The sequence below is a fragment of the Stenella coeruleoalba genome (assembly GCF_951394435.1).
Source record: "Stenella coeruleoalba genome assembly, chromosome: 12".
Lineage (NCBI taxonomy): Eukaryota > Metazoa > Chordata > Mammalia > Artiodactyla > Delphinidae > Stenella > Stenella coeruleoalba.
This window is the reverse complement of record NC_137158.1, coordinates 69,204,480-69,229,145: the sequence shown is the minus strand read 5'-3', so window position 1 is coordinate 69,229,145 and position 24,666 is coordinate 69,204,480. Positions and strand designations below refer to the sequence as shown.

At 39.4% G+C, this 24,666-nt stretch overlaps 1 protein-coding gene across 3 annotated transcripts in view; it reads right to left on the bottom strand.

Moving 5' to 3' along the window:
- Positions 1-640: 640 nt before the first annotated feature.
- Positions 641-24,666, bottom strand: part of AIG1 (androgen induced 1) — a 237,624-nt gene continuing 213,598 nt past the window's right edge. For 2 of the 3 annotated variants that reach the window (XM_079939224.1, XM_079939222.1), the window contains 2 exons: positions 7,824-7,987; positions 641-1,309 (listed from right to left, as the gene is read on the bottom strand). In XM_079939224.1, coding sequence (XP_079795350.1) covers positions 1,272-1,309; positions 7,824-7,987 — 202 coding nt within the window. In that variant the 3' untranslated portion in view covers positions 641-1,271. Of the gene's footprint in view, positions 1,310-6,673; positions 7,225-7,823; positions 7,988-24,666 lie in introns of those variants that run through there. The other variant, XM_079939223.1, reaches the window with a different exon arrangement.

Sequence of the window (24,666 nt, the reverse complement as noted above, 5' to 3'; positions counted from 1 at the left end):
GTAAAGCAATTATACTCCAATAAAGATGTTAAAAAAAATGGCTTTCACGAATATCAGTCATTACATCTTTCTAATTCTTATTGAATCCATTTTCCTTGAATTTCATTGGCTTCTAAGAATTTGTCATAGAGCTATAAGACATATTTTTATAATTAAAAATTTGTTTACATCTGTGCTTGTATTGCCAAGTGGTTTGTGTTTCTCTCTTTTCAGTTAATATATCAGTAGTTTCATATTTTAATGCTATTTGTATAGATGAGATACTGCATTTATTAATCAATTTATTTATCAATTCTGCTGGGTTTTTTTCTTGCCACCTTACTTAATTTCTGTTTTTATTTTTATTTGCTCCTTCCTTATACTTCTCTAAGATTTATTTTTAATGTGTTTTTTACTACCTATTTGGCATTAGTATTATTTAAAAATCATTATGGTCAAAGACTTTGTAAGTTAGCTTTTCTTTTCAACAAAATTATTCTTTTTGGATTTATCAAAAAGATACATATTTTTAAAATAAAAAAATTGCAAGAACCAGGCTCGGTAAACCCATTTTCAACAGGTAATAGAAAAAAAATAAGAAAGGAAACACCAGTGTTGTTAGGGGTTTGAGATGCACCATGCAGGCATTAGGCTAGGGGTTGCTTGCTCTTTATTAGTTATAGTTTGCATCTAGGAAATATTTCACAAAATTAAATCATGAGATCCAAATACACTCAGGGTTTTAACTAAATCAATGCAATTATTACTAATATTGCCTTGTTTGAGACAACTGTGACATTATCGCAATAGGGAACATCCATCTCGTTTCCTCCAGGCTTACGCTTACATTCTTCAGCCTCCTGTAAGGACTAAATAAATACACGAATGCTAGGCTTCACATCTGCTCCTTTGACTTTCACATATTTCTCAACAAGAAACACAATAGGATTCTATTCTTCCTTGATTAAATGGAATTACAATTGCAAAAATTAAAATCCAATTTTAGTTTTAAAAATTAGAAGAAGTAAAAAAAAGAAAAAAGATGTTATTATCAATAATGAATTTGGAAAGAATTCTTTAAAACACAACTGAGGGCAAGTTATTTTGGAAATATCTGTATTTTATTCTTACATATATATTTCTGCATAAAAGGTGTTCCCTCTCTCTGGGGCAGGGAGGTGAAGGCAGATTCCACTGGTTTCTTTCAGGCTTCCTCTCCTGCATTACCAATGCCCGGGGGTAATGAGTCTTCATTGGTGGCTACATCCTGCTCTTCCGTTTAGACTTAGATCTCATTCCAATTTAGGCTTCTCTTTCTCTTCTTCCATACCTAGAAATACAGGCAAAGTTCTTTATTTGGACATCAGATTAAACTAGGAGCAGGTTTGCCAAAGCTGCTTTAAAAGAACTCGCATCTCTCCACACTTCTCCCCACCCACCCTGCATGCCCATCCCTTTTCTCCTCGCTAAGAAGAAAAGTCATTTACAACTTTCTCCAGAAACTTCCTCAGTGACCTCCCTCCCTACCCTTCCCCCCAAATCAGGACATAACTTCTCTGAGACACACCCAGCTCTTAAGGCCTCTGGGAGTGAGGGACGCAAGTTAGTTCTTGACTCGTTGAGTTTGCACAGAAATCCCAACCGGACTGCCTTGTAACCAGCTTCTAGCAACAGGAGGTGTGGAGCTGATGAGTTTCAAAGAGCCCTCATTTATTTTTATTTTACTCCTGTCCCTTCCCAAGGCAAGGACTCTGGATTTTCAAAAGCAAATCTTTTTTGTTTATTTGTTTTGTTTTGTTTTTAAGGCCCATAGAGAGCTTATTAGCCACAAGAACTATTTATTTCCAGACCCACGTGTACTTAAACTCAAGTTCTCCCTCTGTTCTACCCAGGCCTGGTAGAACTATGTTTTTCTTCCTGAAAGACTCATACGTACCGGACCGGTAAGACCTTGCCTGTTATCTGTAATGAATAGTTAGTGATATTTCATTTTCCCAGAGATGAAAATATTTAAGTCATTCTCATAAATTAAAGATCTGGCAAATGCTCCCCACTTCTTTTTTCTTTTGCTTCTACTTAAACACCCTTCTCCTAACACCAAATTCTCAGAGCCTTTTGCTGGAATAAAAGAACCCCAGATACTGCATTGCAGGTTTTGTTGGTATTCTCTTATAAGTTGCAAATTCTCTGAAGGTAGAGCCCTTAACTGTTTTGTTCCTGATTATATCCCAAGCACCTAACACAGTGTCTGTCTGAGAGTAGGAGTTCAATTAAGCTTTATGGAATAAATTAATAAACGGTGAACATAGAGAAGGCCATAGAGAACTAGTGGTAAAGCAGTAGAATGAAACATGGAGGGTCGTCACGATAGGGCTTAGAGTAGGAGAGACACCCCCGCGCCTTCCCCCAGCTCCCAGCTCCTAGCACCATGTGTTTGTGTGATCAGGGTGGTAGCAGCGGAGCGCGGGTAACATTCTCAGAACAGGTGTCCTTAGACAGTCTTTTAGGCTTGGTTTTCATGACTAAGGAACTGGCAGAGATCTATAACACTTTTTCCAAAGTACTTCTCAGAAATCATGTTAAGGAAAACTTCAAATTGAAGAGTAAGGACGTCTGAAGGGAGGAGGAATAGGGTTGAGGGGGAGAAGGCAGGACATGGCTTGGTTGTTGGGTAACCAAGGCAAAGGCGGAAAAACACAACATAGATTCTGTTCAAACAGCAACACATGACTTGGGTCCCAGCTCCGTCCCATGTTCCCTCTCCTGTGGAGAAGCTAATAACTGCTTGCTTTTCTTTTCAAAGTCTCTTTTCTCCTAAGTGTTCTCCTGCAGATCGGTTGAGTTGGCAGCAATAGTGGAATCTTAAAAAGTGGGGGTGGAGAACAGGGGGTGTTCATTGACCCAGACAGGGAAAATGGCTCCCCACCTACTTTAGTCTGGCAGCTTTAAGGTGGAGGGAAAAAATTAGACAGCTGTAAATAATATTTGGAAGAACCAGAGGTATAATTTCCACACCACTAGCAGAAAGAAACCTGTCACAAAGCTGAGGCACGATGCTCTTTCAGGAACGCAGAGGAAGAGCTGATTGACCCTCAGGGAGTCGGTCACGTGTGGTTCCCCCATGCTGGGAGAGGGGCTGCAGGGCAGCGCTGGAACCCTGGAGGCCTGCGTGGGCCTGTGTGGGACATGAGCTGGGTGCGAGGCTGGGGGAGAACAGAGGCGGAGGTTTCTGTCACATGGGCGTGGCTCCGACCTCCTCTCCCTTCTGCTCTTTTACCTGCTTTCTCCGCCCTCACCCCAACCTTTCACTTTTGGACACTTGCATTTCTCCTTGTCTGAAATTTGACTTTAATAAGACTGGTCACCGCAGTCGGACACACTGGAATTAGAATAAATTTTTAGCTTAAGCACAGAATATTTCAGCAATTATAGGCTGAACTGTGTCTCCCTCAAATTCATGCGTTGAAGTCCTGATGCCCAGGACCTCAGAATGTGAGAGAAGGCCAAGGGTGTGTCTGCACAACGATGTGCTAAAGAGATGAGGCATGTGAATCATGGGTCCAAGGGACCGTCTCGGTAGAAGCCAGGGAGGACCTGTGGGGGACCTCTCATCTGATGATGTGGGACCCCACGAATTACATGGGAGAATTCTGTACCAGCAGAAACACTGCCAGCCTGGACTGAAAGAGACAGAGACAGGTTGAAATAAAGGAAGAAGGAATCTGAAGGTGGCTCAGCGGCTGGCTGCTCCTTGGCCCCCGAGGGCGGCCACCCAGCGCCTAGAGTGCAGGGCCACACCCCCCTTCCTGCTGAGACCTGAGGGTATGGCATTCAGCCGAAGAGGATTAGTCTCAAGCCTTAAACTCGGAATTTGTCCTGCTGGCTTTCAAACTTGGTTGAGGACTGTGACCCTTTTCTCCCTATGGTTCTTTTTTTGGGAAAGGGGAATGTATGTTCTATGCCTGTTCCACCACTGGTTTTGGAAGTAGATACATTTCTGTCTGGTTTCACAGGTTCACAACTGGAGAGCAATTTTGCTTCAGGACGAATCATACCCTGGGTCTTAACCCATACCTGATTTGATGATATTTAAGATGAGATTTTGGACATAAAAGTTGATGCTGGAAATACTTTGGGGGTTGTTGGGAATGTACTTTGCATGAATGAAGGACATGAATTTTGCGGGGCAGAGGTAGAATGTTACGGGCTGAATTGTGTCTCTTCAAACATAACCCCTCTTACCTCAGAATGTGATTGTATTTGGGGATAGGGTCTTTTCCAAGTTAAAATTAGGGTGAGCCCTAATCAAATATGGCTGATGTCTTTACAAAAAGGGGAAATTTGGAGGTAGCCTCACGTATAGGGGAGCATGCCATGTAAACATGAAGACGGTCATCTACAAACCAAGGAGAGAGGCCTGGGACAGATCTCTCCCTCACAGTCCTCAGAAGCAACCAACCCTGCCAACCCCCCGATTTTGGACTTCAGGCCTCCAGAACTGTGGGACATTACATTTCTATTGTTTAAGCTATTTAGTGGTCCTTTGTTGTAGCTTCCCTAGCAAACCAATGTAACATCCACAAAACCACCTTGAGTTACTTTCTTTTCTTTTCTTCCATTTATTTTTTTAAAAAATATTTATTTATTTTGGCTGCGTTGGGTCTTCGTTGCTGTGTGCGGGCTTTCTCTAGTTGTGGCGAGTGGGGGCTACTCTTCATTGCGGTGCGTGGGCTTCTCATTGCGGTGGCTTCTCTTGTTGCAGAGCATGAGCTCTAGGTGTGTGGGCTTCAGTAGTTGCAGCACGTGGGCTCAGTAGTTGTGGCACGTGGGCTCTAGAGTGCAGGCTCGGTAGTTGCGGCTCACGGGCTTATTTGCTCCGTGGCATGTGGGATCTTCCTGGACCAGGGCTCAAACCTGTGTCCCCTGCATTGGCAGGCGGATTCTTAACCACTGCACCACCAGGGAAGTCTGAGTTACTTTCTTTTAAAAAGAGCAAATGCTTCATTGTTAATTTAGCCTATTTTAAGGGCTTTTTGTTCATAGTTCCTATCAGGCTGATCTGTTTTGTTATTTTATAAGCTAGATCCATGATTCTGAGTAAAATTTCTGAGCTCTCATGTGTCTGGGTTTCCAATGGTGATGTTTTACTAGAAATAACAGAGGATTGAACATCAGTCAGAAGGTGTTGACTTTGCAACCACTTATTTTGGTGGGTCACTTATTGCTGGGCCTCAGCTGCCTCTTAGTAAAAAGAAAAATTGGCATAGATGGTTTCTAATCTAATTTTTGATTCTAAGATTCTGTAATAATGTGATTTTTTATTTTGAAGTTGAAGCCAACATAACCAAAGGAAGGAAACTGAGCCATTAAAAATCTGTAAAGATGGATCCAAGGAAGGGGGCTCAAATGTGGTATTCCTGCTCCTTGGGGGGTTTTATTTGGGGTGTAATAAATGTACTCAGGATTGTAATACTGTACTTGATTGTAATCAGTTCCTTCTAATACACACACACACACATGCACATACAGAAACGACTGCTTTTAATCAACAGTTTCAAACTCAACTACCTACAGAACCAAGCCACTGTAAGGGAGCAAAATGGCCTGGTGAGAACTAGGGAAAATTAAAGAGCCATCTAACGGGGGCAACTGATAGTTCTAATCCATTGTTGCCAGAAGAGGATAGTGGGCTTGGTGTTGCCAGATGTTAAAATACTTGATTAGCTGAGAAATCCGGCCTCTATGTGAAATCTCCCAATTTTTAAATGTTGGTTCAGGGGGCTTCCCTGGTGGTGGAGTGGTTGAGAATCTGCCTGCTAACGCAGGGGACATGGGTTCGAGCCCTGGTCTGGGAAGATCCCACATGCTGCGGAGCAACTAGGCCCGTGAGCCGCAACTACTGAGTCTGCGCGTCTGGAGCCTGTGCTCCGCAACAAGAGAGGCCGCGATAGTGAGAGGCCCGTGCACCACAATGAAGAGTGGCCCCCGCTTGCCGCAACTAGAGCAAGCCATCGCACAGAAAGACCCAACACAGCCAAAAATAAATAAATAAACAGACTTGTGTTAAAAAAAAAAATGTTGGTTCAAAAACAAAAATCCTATGTAGGCCTAACAAAACTTTTTGGCAGGTAAAATTTGGAGGAGGCCATCAGTTCGCAATCACTCTCATAAACAAAAAAAATGCGCTCGACACAAAACATCTGCCTCTGGGGAATTAACTAGATGGTTCCATGTAGATAAAATTAATCTCTACATCTGAAATGAGTTACAAAATGTTAGTCAACTTTAACTCACGTTATTAAGAGAATGGCACAAATTAAATTGGACAGATCATTAAAAAAAACCAACGAAAACCTTAGCTTCACTATTCATTTTTAATGTCTAACTTAAACCTGCTAAAAAGCAATATTCTATTAATCTAGACTGGATCTTTTCTCTCCTGGTTTTCAGGCAATCTTCTCTTAGAAGTAGTAGAACAACGGCCAAATGAACGTTGGAATCGAGCTAACCAAGGGGAAACAGGAGTCATAAGTACTTCCTGAATAACATAGATTGGACACATTAGCTTAAATTTAAATATGGCCTTTCTCCCAAGAAGCTGAGAAAAGTTTGTATTTTGTTTTGAAAATATTTTTGTAAATTAACTAAATATTTTTATAAGTTATCTAATGGAGAAAGATTACAATTCCCACTGAACATAGAAGAAAATTATTAAAAGACTAATTTCTGGTCCCCCAAGCTGTAGCCTGAATTGGTAAAAACATTTAACCCTTTTTCTAATAGACCACTGCCTAAAATCAAGCCAGTTACTGAGAAAGGAAACCCTCAAATTCCTCTGGGCCATTGAACATTGGCTAACACCTTGATGCATCCAGTCCTAGAAGATCCAGGCACAGAACAGGTACAATTCAATAACATGCAATGACTGTGTTTTATTTGTCTAATTAGATCAACTTCCTGGCATAGTATTTGGCACCAAGTAGGGTGCTCAATGTTTGTGAATTACAGATCATTTGCAGGTGATGTCTACAATGTTGTGACTGTATCCGAGGCGATACCCAGAGCTCTCTAAAATCCCCAAACCATCTTGCCTTTGGATGTAGTTTCATGCAGCACTCAAATCACTCCATATCTGTGCTGTCGTTTTTTCCACCTTCCCATTTTTATGTTATCTGACATACACCTTGGATAAGTTTTGTTTTGCACTGCTGGGGTAAGATTACGTGCCTTGCCAAGATGGAGGCTCTGCCGTAAATAGAAACAAAAGGGAAATCAAATCATAGGTTAAGAGAGTTTTTGGAGCAATGAAGTATTACCCTTTACTGCCCGTCCCTCTTTGCCACCTTCAAGTCTTGAATGTGACAGTCGCTGCTTCATCACACTTGCCAGAGGTATTCTGTGCTGCTGAGAGTTCTGGCAGAGTGGTGGCAAGCCCTCTTGCAAGCTGCTGCCCCCACGCGAAGGATGATGGAAGAAGTGGAGATTTGGGTGATTTCTAATGAGACTGTTTGGTTACATTTAATAATTTGTCTATTTCACCCGGGGTCCCTTTAGCTATGGCAGTGTTTTGTTAATCAGAGTGAACTTCCTAAATTTTTTTTTTCTGCTAACACTACATTTCTCCCTATAAAATTTTATAGACATGCTTCTTTTGTCTTAGATTTGGATGTTTTACTAGCTAATATGACAAAGTGAGTAATAACCTTTCAGGTAACTGCCAGCAGTTATAAAAATGAAACTCTTCATAAGGGATCCTGTGCTACAGTGGAATTTTCCATCTGTCTCTGCACACACTCTTTTAGGCAGCAATTCTTTTGTTTTACGCTCCCCCAAACAATACTTACTTCTCTGTGTATCCCAGATATAGCTGTTCAGAACTTCTCCCAGCAGGTACAAAAAGTTCATTAAGATGGTTGTAGACCCAAAGAAGAGGATTCTGGCTCCTGGGCCAATGTGTTCCAGGAAAGGGTACACCCACATCCCCGTTACATGATGCACCCAACACACCCTGCAGTGGAATCCAAAAAGAGACAGAGACAGGAGTTACTCTCGTGTCAGATTTTAAAGCTTCTGATATAACAAATACAGACCCCCTACTACAAACATCCTTCAGCAATGCCAGTCGCCGTTTGCTTCTGATACTCCGCAACATCCCAGGTGTCTGTCAGCTGATAAACGGATGAGCAGAATGTTGTATACACATACAATGGAATAATATTCAGCCATAAAGAGGAACGAAATTTTGATACATGCTACAACATGGATGAACCTTGAAAACTTAATGCTAAGTGAAATAGGCCAGACACAGAAGGACAAATACTATATGACTCTATTTATATAAGATACTAGAATACCAAGAATACTTCATAGAGATGAAATGTATAATAGAGGTTACCAGGGCCTGGGGGGAGTGGGGAATAGGGAATGATTATATATGGTACAGAGCTTAAGTTGGGGATAATGATAATATTTTGGGTATAGATAGTGATGATGCTTATATAACAACGTGAATGGATTCCATGACACTCAGTTGTACCCTTATAAATGCTTAAAGTGATAAATATTATGTTGTGCTATGCATATTTTATGACAATAAAACATTTCCATGGGGTGGAAATTAGGAAAAAAATATCTAAAAATTTCCTTGGTGGAGGGAGTCAATAATGAAAGAAAGATTGAGAAACACTGCTGTAGAGGGGAGAGGCACTCATTAAGCCCATCCAGGTCACCTTGACTAATTGTCCAAACTAAAAGATTTTTACCAAAAGAGGAAGCCAAGCTAGTCACAATTAAAAACAAAAACCAAAAAAAACTGAAGCATTTGTGAGAATCAACAGAAGTTGAACTACCCTAAAGGATTCTGATGCATCGTATTTTGTTTGTATGTTACAGGCAGTTTTATTTTCCTAATCTTGTCCTAATCTTGTCTTGTAAGGAGGTGTTGTGCACCCATCAAAGGGCTTATTAATTTCTATGGAGATAATATGCAATATACCCAAAATATAATACCATAGAGCTGTAAATGATTTTGCAAACCAACGTATAAAATTACAATCTGACTCACTGTAAACTGTTTCCTCAATTAGGCAAATTAGGAGTAGTTCTAACTATGAATGCTAGTTATAGTTTTACACTTGTTCCTGGCTTTCTACTTTTGTTCTACTTGAACGAAACTTTCCTTTGCAGCTTTTGGTAACGTCTCTGATGCCAGGCCGCTATTCCTCAGAAGTTGTTTGCAATGCACTTTTGGTCTGTATGGAATCATCTTATAATACTGAATAGATATAACAACCATAGCCACATCCCATCTATCTGTAGAGGACTCCTAAATTCATATCTCCAGCCTGATCTCCAGAGTTCCATACTCAATTGTCCACTGCACATCTCCGCTTGGAGGATGCATCTCCAAGCTAACGTTTCCATGATGTACTCACCATTCCTGCATCCTAATTCCTGCATATCTGCCCCCTCCCTCTGTCATCCAAAAGCAAACATATGTCTCCCACATCCTTCCCTTCTCAAATCAATGACTACTACCTTACTCCAGCAATTGCTTGAGCCAGAAAATATAGGGTCATTTTTGATATTTTTTCTCAAAATCCACATTCAATCAATCCACCCTTAGATCCTATTGGCTCTACTTTCCAAATATGCTCCAAATATCTACTTCTCACCATTGCCACCACTGCCATCTGGGCTCAAACCATCATCACCTCTCACCGGCACCACTGCAATCTCTTCTTGACTCAGTTTTCTCCTTGCTACAGTTTATGTTATAGCCCATTCTCATTGGAGCATCCAGGCTGATCTGAATTAAAGTCAGGTCTTGCCACTACTTTGCTCAAAGTAGCTTTTCTCTCTCAACTGAGTATAAGCAAGAGTCCCTAGATGGTTCTTCAAGGCCCTGCCTAAGCAGGCTGGGCACTTTTCTGACTTTTCTCCTACTAATCTCCCCCCTCACTCACTCCACTCCAGCCACAGTGACTTCCTGCTCTTCCTTGAGCACACAAAACATGCTGTATCTGTTCCTGTGCCCAGAACATTACTTCTTACTCCCATCTCCCCCAGTTTTCCCAGGGCTCCCTTGTGTCTTTTAGGTTTTCCTCTATGTCCTTTGTCAGCAAACCTTTTCTGTAAAGGACCAGTTAGTAAATATTCTCAGTTTTGCAGGCCTTACTGTCCCTGTCACAACTCTCAGCTCTGCCATTGCAGTGTAAAAGCAGCTGTAGACCGTATGTAAACAAATGATATGGTCGTGTTCCAATAAAACTTTATTTATAGACATTGAAATTTGAATTTCATATAATTTTCACATGTCTTGAAATATTCATCTTCTTTTGATTTTTTCCAATCATTAAATAATGTAAAAACCATTCTTAGCTGGGTCATAAAAGAACAAAAAAAAACAGACGGTGGGCGGACTGGATATGGCCCACTGGCTGTAGTTTGCTGCTCCCTAATTTATGTAGTTCTTTGTATGATGGCCAACAGGCACATGAAGAGGTGCTCAACATCACTAATCAGGGAAATGCAAGTCAAAACCACAATGAGATATCATCTCATACTTGTCAGAATGGCTATCCTCAAAAAGACAAGAAATAATAAGTGTTGGTGAAGATGTAACGAAAAGGGAACCGTAATATACGTTGGTGGGAATGTAAGTTGGTGCAGCCACTATGGAAAACAGTATGGCAGTTCCACAAGAAATTAAAAATAGAACTACAATATGATCCAGCAATTCCACTCCTGGAATTATACCTGAAAAAAATGAAAACACTAATTCATAAAGATATATTCACTCCAATGTCCATAGTGGCATTATTTGCAGTAGCCAAGATATGAAAACTATCTTAAGTGTTCATCAACAGATGAATGGACAAAGATGTGGTATATATACACAATGAAAAATTACTCAGCCATAAAAAAAATGAAATTTTGCCATTGCAACAACATGGGTGGACCTGGAGAGAATTATGCTTAGTGAAATAAATTAGAGAAAGACAAATACTGCATGTTATCACTTATATGTGCAATCTAAAAAATACAACAAATGAGTTAATATAATAAAACAGAAACAGACTCACAGATACAGAGAATGAACTAGTGGTTACCAGAAGGGAGAAGTGTGAGGGGAGGGGCAAGATAGGCGAAGGGGATTAAGAGGTACAAACTACTAGGTACAAAATAAGCTACAAGGATGTAATGTACAACACAGGGACTATAGCCACTATTTTATAATAATTTTATATGGAGAATAATCTATAAAAATATCAAATCACTATGTCGTACATCTGAAACTAATATATTGTAAGTCAACTACACTTCAATTTAAAAAAGTAGTTCTTTTTATTTCACAAAGGACCTTCATGCACATTATCTTACTTAGTCTTCTCAGCAATCCCAGATATAGCATGTCATCCTCATTCTACTGAGGTAAAAATCAGAGTTTATAGAGTATAGTCAGAATAGGTCAGAACTGACAATGGAAATGTAAAATTCTCAGGTTAGGGAAGTGGATAGCTATTCTGAGTATGTAATCCCCCTTAACTTATTCAAGCACCCTATGAAGTATGATTATCCCCATTTCACAGATAAAGAAACTGAGACTAAAGAACTTGTCTTTAAAAATGGCAAAGCTGGGAAAGGAACGCACACCTGATTTCTTTTCTCCTGCATGGACTTGCTTCTTTACATGAGGCATTTAATATTGTCTCCAAAAACAAAGAGAAGGTTTTCTTTTCTTTTCTTTTTTTTTAAGTTGTTTTGACTTAGTAAGTCATCATACCATCTCAGATATAGCAGTCCTGTTATGTGGGGTTTCACCTGGATCGGTGTGAGTGATGCACCCACCTGTCCTAACAGGTTGTGTGCTTTCACAATGTGTTTGCTTGATATAATCAGGGCTCAATTTTCTGCACAAAAATGACTCATGGCCTTGCTCGTCTATTTGTGGAGAGTTCTCAGTTCTTGGTTGACTTTCAACTTCGATCTCATTCTAAGACCTTCTCATCTTAGTGCTCAAACAGCTTATGCTTAAGGTAATGATGCCAATTTAAATTTTAGTCTAAAAAAATTGATAACCATAGTGTGTGTGCATGTGCATACCTATATATGCATATGCTATGGTACTACGAGACTTCTGGGGTTGACTATGTTATTAAGTGTACCTCCAATTTCATTCACTTGAATGTGCAATTAAGAATGAAATTTATTGGGCCTCCCTGGTGGCGCAGTGGTTGAGAGTCCGCTTGCCGATGCAGGGGACACGGGTTCGTGCCCCGGTCTGGGAGGATCCCACATGCCGCGGAGCGGCTGGGCCCGTGAGCCATGGCCGCTGAGCCTGCATGTCCGGAGCCTGTGCTCCACAACGGGAGAGGCCACAGCAGTGAGAGGGCCACATACCGCAAAAAAAAAAAAAAAAGAATGAAATTTATTAATGCCTCCTGTCTGAGTTGTGCTGCACACTAGGGATACAGAAGCAAATGAGGCAAGGGTGATTCTTGTTCTCACGCAGTACAGTCTAACGAGGAATACAGACACTCACAGAGAAAACACAAGTGTAGTAAGAATTAGGGTAAGGGTAGGAGTGTCATGGGGGCACAGGGATCATTCTCTGCTTTTTTGTGAACCTTACACTTACCATTAGGCTTTCTTTCTCTTGTGTATTCACCTTCCTTTCAAACCAGTTTTTTCACAGCTGATGAATATGCTCAAATGCTTCTCATTCAAACACAATCAAAAAGTTTCCATCAACTTCACAAATACTGCTCTATATGTCTCCTTCTCTTCAAAGACAAACTTCTCCGGTGAGTCTACACTCACTGATTCCTGGTCTGTACTCTGCACTCCTCCTCCAACAGCCTGGCTTCTTTTCTTATGCTTCACCGAAACATATCAGCTCTTCGACCTCAATTTCTCCTGTTTTCTTCCTACCTTGTTGGCTGCTCTCCTTGGTGTCCTTTCTAAGTTCACTCTTTACTCCAGCCATTAAACGTTGAAGTTCCTTAAGGATTGGCTTTTAAACACTCTTCTCATATTATGTCTTCTGGGTTGATAAGTTCTTCCATGTTCAATGCTGCATGTCTACCACCTATACAGATATTCCACAGATCTATGTCCTAATCCAGATTTCTCCTCTGTTCCAGAACGGTTGATCAAATAGTCCTCAGAAGATCTCATTTTACACATCTATAATGGTACCTCAAACTCCATACAGCTACAGCCAAAGTCATGCTTTTTTCCAACAAGCTTGGTCCTCCTCTGGTATTCCATTTCATTCAATGGTACTATCATTCATTCAGTTTTGTAACTCAAGCCTGGGGTTCATCTTTGCTGTGTCCATCTCTTTCACCACATATATATTCAGTCCATTACTTTGTCTTGTTAAGGTCGTCTCACACATCTCTCTAATAAGTCAGTTTTTCCCATCTCCATGAACAACATCTTAATTTGTGTTGTGATCACCTCTGTCTAGAGTAGCGTAATAGTTTCTAGTTTGTCTCTGCATTTACTTTTGCCTCCTTCCAGTTCGTTCTCATAACCACCAGAGTGAGTGTTTCAAACTAGAAACCTGACACATTATATGCCAGCTTCAAACATGTTATTGGCCTTCCATTGCTCTTTTTCAAAGGCCCTTTTTTTTTTTTTGCGGTACGCGGGCCTCTCACTGTTGTAGCCTTTCCCGCTGCGGAGCACAGGCTCCGGACGCGCAGGCTCAGCGGCCATGGCTCACGGGCCCAGCCGCTCCGCGGCATGTGGGATCCTCCCGGACCAGGGCACGAACCCGTGTCCCCTGCATCGGCAGGCGGACTCTCAACCACTGCGCCACCAGGGAAGCCCAAAGACCCCCTATTTTTAATGAAGCCTAGAGTGCCCTTCATAGAGCTGGCTTCTACCTGTCTCATACCCCCACCTCCTACCTTGCTCCTCTTACACTGGCTTTCATTTGGTTCCTGGTTCCTTGATTTTACCATGTTCCTTCCTGCCATGTGGATTTACACATGCTTCTGTTTCTGCCTATGCTGTTAGTTATCCACCCCTTAGACTCATTAAGTTATATTTCTATTTTATAGCTTAGCTCAACAATTATAACTAACCAGTCATCACATTGGAAAGTTTTCCCTGATCTGCTAGAGTAGGTCAGATTTTATACATTCTTATAGAACCATGAATCTCTTTTATTTTTTAAGCTCTCCTTTTATTAGTACTTAAATTTGAATGATATCTTCATTTGCATAATGGTTCTCCCCTTCTAGCATATCTAAGTTCTGTGAGGTGAGGGACTGAGTCTATTTCTACATATCATTGTATCCTCAGTGCTTACCACAATGCCTGTTACATAGCAGGAGAAGGAATAAATGAATAACGTAGCATTTAAGCTGTGATGCGAAGGATGAGTAACAGTTAGTTGAACAAAGGTGGGAGGCAAGAACTTTCTAGTCAAATGGAACAGTATGTCCAAAGACATGAAAGCAAGGGTGAATTCCCAGATGTTCAAGAAGAAACCATTCTTACTGAAATCAAGGGAGAGGGCATGAGGCGCAGGCAGGTGCCAAACTGTGGGTGGCTTTTTAAGCCATGGTAAGAATTATAGACTCTGTCCTAGTGTGGACAACTGGAAGTCTTTGAAGGGTATTCAATAAATATGAAACAGATCAGATTGACCTGGAAAACAGTTGTATCAGAAACGGTGGTGGCCAGGTCTAGAATGGTAGCATTGGGAATGAAAATTAGTTGGTAGATTTAGAGCTATTTAGACCAGTGTCCATCAAAAACTGTAGGTCATAAGCAGTTGCATGCTGTATATATGGTCAGGAGAGCTGGTATCTTTAGGATGTTTGCAGGCTTGTTAGTTGGTGGCTTAAATTCAACCATGGTGGGAGTATTTATACCAAAAACTGCCAAATGCTACATATCTGGCTCTCCTTGCCTCGCCTCCAGAAGAGCTGGTTGTTAAACACTTGCCAGTAACCCACTGGTTACTAGCATTTTAAAAAGCAACAACAGAAGAAAACATAATAGAAAATATCAGAAAGGCTTGCACATAACGATGATAAATTTTTTTTCAGAACTTCAGTTTCACTTGTATGTGTGTGTATGTGTGTGTGTGTGTGTGTGTGCGCGCGCGCGCATGCTTGTTGGGTCGTGATGCAAAGGATGTTTCATTTATTTACAGTAAAATTAGTTTGAAAGGCACTGATTTAGGAAATGGAATTAAGAGAACTTGGTGATTGATTGGATTTAGGCAATGAGGGAACTGAGATGAGTTAAGGATTAATCATAGATTCCTGGCTTGATTAACTGGGTGGAGAGTGTTGCCATTTCCTGAGATAGGGAATGCTGTCAGAGAGCTGATTTGGGGGGATGATGAATTCAGTTTGGACACGTTGAGTTTGAGGCATCTGTAAGATATCCAAGTGGAGATATCTTGAAGGCAGTTACATGGGTTTGGACTGTAGAGAAAGGACTGATGCGGCAATACAGATATTGGGTTCACTGGCGAAAAGATGGTGGTTGAGGCCATCAGAACAGATTAAGGTAGAGTACACAGTATGAAGGAAGTATGTCCATAAGAGAGCCCTGAAAAAGATCAAGATTTAAGGGGTAGTTTGAGGAGGATGAGGTTAAAAAGAAGCTGAAAAAGATGGGCTAGAGACATGGAAGAAAGACAGAAGTGTAGTGTCTTGAAGCCAATGGACAAGTGGTTCCAGGGTAGAGTAGGCATCTATTATCACAGTATCTTTGAGAATAATTAGAAAACTGACTTTCCACCTACAAAGTGGAAGCAAGAAAAATTTCAGATTCCAAGTGGTATGTGTATCACTGAAATCTACTTTGTTTGACTAGGTATAAATGATAAATATTTTTTACAGATCTTTTCCTGTAATTGATATCTAGTCTCATAGCATTGTGGTCAGAAAAGATACTTGATACGATTTCAATTTTCTTAAATCTACCGAGGCTTGATTTGTGACCCAAGATATGATCTATCCTGGAGAATGTTCCATGAGCACTTGAGAAAAGTGTGTATTCTGTTGTTTTTGGATGGAATGTCCTATAAATATCAATTAAGTCCATCTTGTTTAATGTATGATTTAAAGCTTGTGTTTCCTTATTTGTTTTCATTTTGTATGATCTGTCCATTGGTGAAAGTGGGGTGTTAAAGTCCCCTACTGATTGTGTTCCTGTCGATTTCCCCTTTTATGGCTGTTAGTATTTGTCTTATGTATTGAGGTGCTCCTATGTTGGGTACATAAATATTTACAATTGTTATATCTTCTCCTTGGATCGATCCCTTCATCATGATGTAGTGTCCTTCTTTGTCTCTTGTAATAGTCTTTATTTTAAAGTCTATTTTGTCTGATATGAGATAAATAGTAAGTAAAGAAAAATTGCCCTTGTCAAGCTCAGTAGCTCTTTCTGTCCCATGGCCAAATTTCATCCTATCATATAGACCATGAATTGCGGTGGTCACTGGAGCCCTTGAGGAGTTGTAGTAAGGGAGAAATATCACCCTTCCCTTTTTTGGCTCTGTCGCCCTTGTTCATCCTAGATAGGCACATGTACCTATCTTACCTCAGATAACCTTTCAGTTCTTAAGATTAGTTTATTTGAAAGAGGATTGAAAAACTGATTTTATTATTCACATTTAGATAAGGAGCTAGGCTATTTGACAGCTGGGCTATTAGTGCAAAAGACACAGGACACAGACTCATATGCAGTAGCAGCTAATAGCTAACGACATTGAATTCTTAGTGACAGGCACGGTGCTCAGTGTTTTACAAGAGCAAATCTTTGGGGAAGGGATTATATTAGTACCATTTTACGGATGAAGACACCAAGGCTCTGAGAGGGTCAATAAGTGGAGAAGCGGAGATACCCACCTGAGTGGTTTCGCTCTTAGCCTGTATGCCAGGCTCCCCTCGTGCTCTGAAGACTAGGATACAATGGATGGGAACAGCTGTTAATGTGCTCGGAACCAAAAGTATGATCCAACTTTGAAATCTCTGTGTAAATTTTTTTCTTTTTTTCCCCACGGAATATAAAAGCAACTCGTGCTCAGTGTAGAAAATGTGTGAGATGTAGAAATTTTACAAGATGTAAGATAAATCAGTTTTGGTGACGTTTTAACACAAGACTGAGTCTCTTATAAAACTCAGAAATCGAATTTTACAATGTCTCCCAAGGGGAGAAAAGCGACTGCAGGGATAAAATGATTAAACACTTCCTCAGAGAAAGCTCTGACTTACCTCTTAAGAAACAGTCACATCATACGTGCAGTTAGCCTACTGGAATTTACGATTCTGCTTGGCGGGCAATGAGCCTGTGCCCCAAGGTGGGGTTAGACAAAGGATGTGCATCAGCTTCTTGCCCAGTGGATTCTGTGTGTCTCACATGGTACCTCCCACCTGATGCTTCTGAAGGACTTTTCAAGGGTAGTTTGGACCTTTGGCTCAAATGCTGACTTTAGACCTAGCCCTCTCTTTAGATCTAACTGTCTCATTTTAGGGCCAATCTAAAGGCCCCTTGGACATCTCCTGAATATTGATTGCATGGAGACTGGTTCTTGCTACATTTCTGAGAATCTAGAATTCTGAAGTGTTCTGGAGTTCATGTACTCACCAATTTACTCAACAAACATTTCTTGAGTCCCCACTGTGTGCCAGGTGGGAGCAAGCAGCAGTTGGGGTGCAAAGGTGTGCGCTTGAGGAGGAGTGCCAAGTTTCCCACTGAAAAGGCTGTAGGTCCCAGGGAATATGACAAAGGACATTTGTCTAGAAGAGAACAGGGCTCTGAAAACAGGGCTCAAAAAATTCTCCTTGGTGATGTGTATGGTGGTGCTAGAGAATTAAAGTGTTAATTCACAGGCAAATACCAGATGGAGACATCCCATCTGAAGCAGTGCTGAAACATCCTCTAGCTCAGTTACAGACATAATTTTAGAAGCTACAGACATAATTACATAATTCTTCATTTACTGCAGGTTTAATAGAGTATTCTTCAAGACAGTCTTTTAAGGTAAAATCATAATTTAAGATTCATCAAGGTCTTTTCAATGTTCTCCTTAGAGCTAGCCCAAATTTATAGAACCTGGGATGTATCTATACATGGAGCAAGGTTTATGGGTGCAGACACATGGGGCCCTGTGCTCAGAAGGGCCTCACAGTTGGCTTAATGCTCTGCTGTCACCATCTTGAAATTCGTAACAATTTTTGAACAAGGGACTCCACACTTTTGTTTTGCTCTGGACCCCACAAATTATGTAGCGGGTCCTGTTCATGTAGTTGTGCCATTTATACTTCAGACCAACTTCCAGATCGTCCACGTGGTAGTCCGGTCACCTTGGGTATTATTGAACTTCTTGAGCCTCGGTCTCCCCTTTGGTAAAGGATGTAAACAGTACTGCTTCCCTCAGAGGTGTAGTCGTTAGATAGTGTGAAGTTCTTAGCACAGTCAACTTAGGTTAGACAAAAAAGCAAGCAAACCAAATAAACGAGTAAGCTTTCCAATGCTTCTCTTTATGCAGAAATATAGAATATTTTCCCCAACTTCTCATTCACAAAGATGTTTTCAAGGTTACTAGTCCCTCCACCCATCCCTGGGGAAGCAGGCAAATTGTGTGTGCCTCCCAGAATGAATTCCTGTAATGAGGTAATGAGGGGATGTGTTTTCTTCCTGTTTCTAAATCACAAATATCAGAGTAATTTATCCACAAAGGCAGGCCAATAAGCTACCTCAGAATATTTTCCCACAGCCAATGTCCGGGCACACGTCTAAACTGGTTTCAAATGATTGGCCTCCTTTGGGTCCCACTTTCTACAGCCTACCTGGTCTTATGGTGATGTTGCCCTGGAGAGAATTCAATTCAAATTTCCCTTAATAAAATCATGACTGGTTTTGCTTATTAACTTTAATCATTTGGACGGACCTTCTCAAAGCATACAGGTACCAAACATCAAGTTGACACATTTCTGAACACCACAGGGAATATGTGTTCTTTCTGGAGGGAGGTGGGAAGTGTGGTCAGCAAGGGATTGTTATGGCCCAAGCAATGATCAGAATTGGCTGCAAGAATGAGAAAGCCATGCGTTTAAACTACTACCTCTGGAAAAAGAGGAGGAAGAACACGCTATACCCACAACTGAAAATCATAATTTTCCATATTTTGCCAAAATGATCTCTAGTGTCTCTCTAGCACATTTCATGCACCTCCCTCTCCTAGATTCTTATTTTAGGATTACAAACAATGTTTGGGTTATCCCTGCCATGATTACATCTTCTTTGATCCAAGCTCTCTCTAATTGCCGACCTTCTTTAATAAACAGCAACATTTCCAGACATTTCCTGAGCTCCTGCTTTGTGCCAGTGCCCTGTGTCGAGTTATAGTGAGGCCACCTCTGCATTATTTGTCACATTTGTCCTCTGTGTGCTGCTTCTACAACTGCTAAATGTTTCTTTTATTTTTTTTTCATTCAACAAATACATATCAGGGCCTGGATGTGTCAGACATGAAAACAGCAGTATGTGAAGTAGATGTGGTCCCTGCCCTTGAGACAGGGTTCCAAGTCTAACAGTAACACAGACATTAGACGACGCCTTAGTATTATGCGCGAGGGAGGAGTAATAGAGTCAATTACTATTTTTAAGTTGAGTTGTAGTGTTCATTTTTCAACTTCATTTTAATTTTTGTCCAAATTAAACCATCAAAAGTTCTATAAAGCTGAAGTTAAAAAAGCAGAAACTCTCTGCCCTATCCAACTGCAGCCCTTAGTCTCCTTGCCATGCCCCATCCTGTTCTCCAGAGGAAGCCACATTTCAACAAGTTCAGCTGTTTCGTTTATCTTTAGTCCCATGTTTCTTAAAAATACCCATATATTGCTGTTTCTTGACTTATCAATTTTAGATATTATCTTCTGACTTGCTAAGATGAAAGATATGGGTTCTACTCTGTTACAACCTCTTTTCTCTTTTTTTCCAATTTTTGCCCACCAAATACATTTGTAACATATTTTGGGAAGCTGAATACGTTTTCAATATTTTTTTCCTTATGCTTTAGTGTTGTATCTAAAACCCAAATTTCTTGTGTTTTGTTATGGGAGTTGATGGTATTGAGTTTTACATTTAGATTTATGATGCATTTTGAGTTATTTTTTGTGAAAGGTATAAGGTTTGTGTCTAGATTCAGTTTTTTTCATAAGGACTTCTAATTGTCTCAGCACAATTTGTTGAAAAGGTATCGTTTCTTCATTGAATTACCTTTGCTCCTTTGTCAAGTATCAGTTGACTAGATTTCTACCTCTGGGCTCGCTCTCTATTTTGTTTCATTGATCTTTGTGTATATCCTTTCACTAAGACCACAGTGTCTTGACTACTGTGGCTTTATAGTAAGTCTTGACATCAGGTGGTGTCAGTTCTCCAATTTTCTTCTTTTTCAGTATTGCATTGGCTATTCTGGGTCTTTTGCCTTTCAACATAAAATTTAGATCCAGTTTTTTATGTCCACAAAATAACTTGCTGGGATCTTAATTGGGCTTGTGTTGAATCTATAGGTCAAGCTGGTAAGAACTGACATCTTAAAAATATTGTGTCTTCCAATCCACGAACACAGACTCTCCCTTTACTTATTTACATCTTTTTTACTTCTTTCACAAGTGTTTTATAGTTTTGCATATAAATCTTGTACATATTTTGTTAGATTTTTATCTAAGTATTTCACTATTTTGATGCTAGTGTAAGTGGTATTGTTTTCAATTTCAAATACCAATTATTCATTGCTAGTACACAGGAAATCAATAGACCTTGTATTCAGTGACTAATTAGTTCCAGAAGTTTTTTGTTAATTCTTTTGGATTGTTTACATAGACAATCATGTCATCTGTGAACAAAAACAGTTTTATTCTTTCCCTTAATCTATATATATTTTTTATCTTCTTTTCTTGTCTTATTGCACTAGCTAGGAATGATGCACTAGGACTTCAGGAATGATTAGAGAGGACATCCTTGACTTGTTCTCAACATTAAAGAGAAAGCATCCAGTTTTTCACCATTAAGTATGATGTTAGCTGTGGGGTTTTTTGATAGATGTTCTTTTTTTTTTTTTTTTTTTTTTGCGGTACACAGGCCTCTCACTGTTGTGGCCTCTCCCGCCACGGAGCACAGGCTCCGGACGCGCAGGCCCAGCGGCCACGGCTCATGGGCCCAGCCGCTCCACGGCATGTGGGATCCTCCCAGACCAGGGCACGAACTCGTGTCCCCTGCATCAGCAGGCGGACTCTCAACCACTGCGCCACCAGGGAAGCCCTGATAGATGTTCTTTATCAACTTCAGAAAGTTCTCCTCTATTCATACTTTGCTGAGTTTTCTTTTTTTTTTTTTTAAGTCATGAGTGGGTGTTGGCCTTTGTCAAATTCTTTTTCTGCATCTATTAATATCATCATACAATTTTTCCTGTTTAGTCTGTTGATGTGGTGGATTACATTAATTGATTTTTCAATGTTGACTGGCCTTGCATACCTGGAATAAATTCCACTTGGTCTTGGTGAATAAAACTTTTTATACACTGTTGGATTAGATTTGCTAATATTTTTGAGAAGTTTTACATCTATATTCAAGAGAGGTATGTGTCTGTAAGTTGCCTTCTTGTAATGTCTTTTTCTAGTATTGATATTGATGGCCTCATAGAATGAGTTAGAGGGTGCTTTCTCTGCTTCTATTTTCTGAAAGAGATTGTAAAGAATTGTTATCATTTCTTCCTTAAACATTTGGTAGAATTCACCAGTTAAAACCCTCTGGGCCTGAAGCTTTCTGTTTTGGAAGGTTACTAAAAATTGATTTAATTTCTCTAGTAGACATAGGCCTATTCAGATTGTCTATTTTTCCTCTGTGAGTTTTGGTAAATTGGTCCATTTCATCTAGTTATTATCAAGTTTGTGGACACAGAGTTGTTCATAATATTCCTTAATTATTCTTTTAATGTCCATGGGATCAGTAGTGAGACTCCTCTTAAATTTCTAATATTAGTAATGTGTGTCTTCTCTGTTCTTTTCCTGGTTAACCTGGCTAGAGCTTAATCACTTTTACTGACCTTTTCAAAGAATTAGTTTTTGATTTTATCAATTTCCAGTTTTCAATTTCATCTATAATTTTTATTATTTTCTTTCTTCTGATTGATTTTGGTTTAAATTGCTCTTCTTTCTCTAGTCTCTTAAAGTGGAAATTTAGGTTATTGGTTTTAGATCTATTTCTTTTCTAATATATGCATTTAATATTCTGAATTAACCTCTGAGCACTGCATTCTCTGAATCCTATAAATTTTGATAATTTGATAAGTTGTATCTATTGATAATTTGATAAATTGTATCTATTGATAATTTGATAAGTTGTATCTTCACCTTCTTTCAGTTCAAAATATTTTAAATTTTTCTTGACACTTCTTCTTTGACCTGTGTAGTTTATTAGCATGTTACTTAAACTCCAAATATTTTGGGATCTTTTAGATATCTTTCTGTTATTAATTTCTAGTTTAATTCCATTGTGGACTATGAACATATTTTGTATGATTTCTATACCTTTAAATTTGAGGTGTGTTTTCTGGCTCAGAATATTATCTGTCTTGGTGAATGTTCCACGTGAGCTTGAGTAGAATGTGTACTCTGCTCTTGTTGAATAGAGTATTCTATGTATGTCAATTTGATCAAGTTGATTGATGGTGCTGTTCAGGTCAACTATATCCTTACTAATTTTTTGCCTGCTTGATCTATCAATTACTGAAAAACAGTTGTTGTAATCTCCAACTATAATAGTGGATTTGACTATGTCTTCTTGTAGTTCTATCAGTTTTTCCCTCACATGGTTTGATGTTCTGTTGTTAGAAGCACACATTAAAGGTTGTTATGTCTTCTTGGAGAATAAATCCCTTTATCATTATATAGTGCTTCTCCTTATCTGTGATAATTTTGTTTGTTTTGAAGTGTGCTTTGTCTGAAATAAAGATAGCTAAACCATTTTTATTTTGATTAGTATTAGCCTGTTAAATCTTTCTCCATCCCTTTACTCTTGGCCTATCTATGTCTTTATATTTAAAGTGGGTTTCTTGTAGGCAACACATATTTGGTTACTGTTATCTTTGTCTTTTAATTGATGGATTCAAACATTTACATTTAAAGTGATTATTGATATAGTTGGACTAATAACTGTTTGTAGTATCTATTCATTGTACTTGTTTTTTGTTTCTTATTTTCTTCTCCCTTGTTTCCATTTTCTCTGGTTTTAATTAGTATTTTATATGCTTCCATTTTTTCTTCTCTCTCAGAATATCAATTATACTTCTTTTTGCAAATTTTTTCTAGTGTTTCACATTCATAACTAATATAAGTCCACTTTCAAATATTGATTCCTAGGTAGTGCAGATACCTAATACAGGGTATTCTCACTTCCTCGTTTCCATCCCTTATAACTTCATTGTCATTCATTTCATGTATCCACATACATTGTTACTATTGTAATTTTGAGGAACACTTCTCTAATAGATCAATTAAGAGTAAGAAAAATAAATATTTTATTTCATCTTTACTAATTCTTTTTTCTGTTATTCCTTTCTTTATGTAGATCCAAGTTTCTGACCTTCATGATTTTCTTTCTCCCTAAAGAACACCTTTTAACATTTCTTCTAGGACAGGTTTGCAGGCAATGAATTCCCTCAGTTTTTTGTTTTTTTGTTTTTTTTGTCTGAGAAAATCTTTATTTTTCCTTCATGTTTGGAGCATAATTTTGCTGGATGAAGAATTCTAGGTTGTTGGTTTTTCCTTTCAACATTTTGTAAACTAAGTCAATTCTAAGTAAAGCAATGGAAGCTATAGATAAATGAACACTGACCTGAGAATTTTTTTCTATTGCAAGACCTTAATTCCTTGCCCTAGCTTTTTCTCCTTCTGGTATTCAGTAAGTCCCCCAGTTTCTAGTCCTGTTGACTTTGAATCTCTCCCTTGAACTCATTCTTGTCTGTTCATTGGGAAAGCCCACATTTCCTCTATCATCCACCCCACCTGAAGGGTAAATGGATGCTTCCCAACAGCTTCAAGCTGGAAACCTTCAACCCTTGATTCAGTTTAAATTTCTTCCATCTCAGTCCTGGGTCCTTTCCATTTCTGTCTCACCAGCCACACTCTTATCCAATTCCATAGTAATTCCTACTCTCGATCTCACTGAAGTTTTCTTTTTGAAGTATTTAAAATATATTTAATATCTGGCATAATTTTACATACCTCCACGTATTTTACATTTACTTGAGCCATTTATGATGAAGGTTAGTACTACAAGGGAAAGCCCTATAGAGCCCTGTGGAGGTTTCATGAATTAAAATAGCTAAAATTAAAGCACTAAAGTCTTACCAGTTCATAAATGTTTTCGGATCTCCTAGTCTCTGGGACGGAGAAAAGTAAATTAAATTAAGAGTTACAGTTTTTATTCTCTCCTGAGTAAGTGGCAGAAATGATGTTTTGGGAGGACTGAATAGAAAAATAATGTTAAGCCTTAGTAAATTCTTCTATTTGAATGACTGAATACCAGTTGACTTCTCCAGCGATCTCTGTTAGAACAAGCCAGGCTGCATCATAGAGCTCCCATGTGCTGCTGTGAACTCCAATAACTGATTCACAGCCAATGGGAATGACACTTCCCAGTTACATT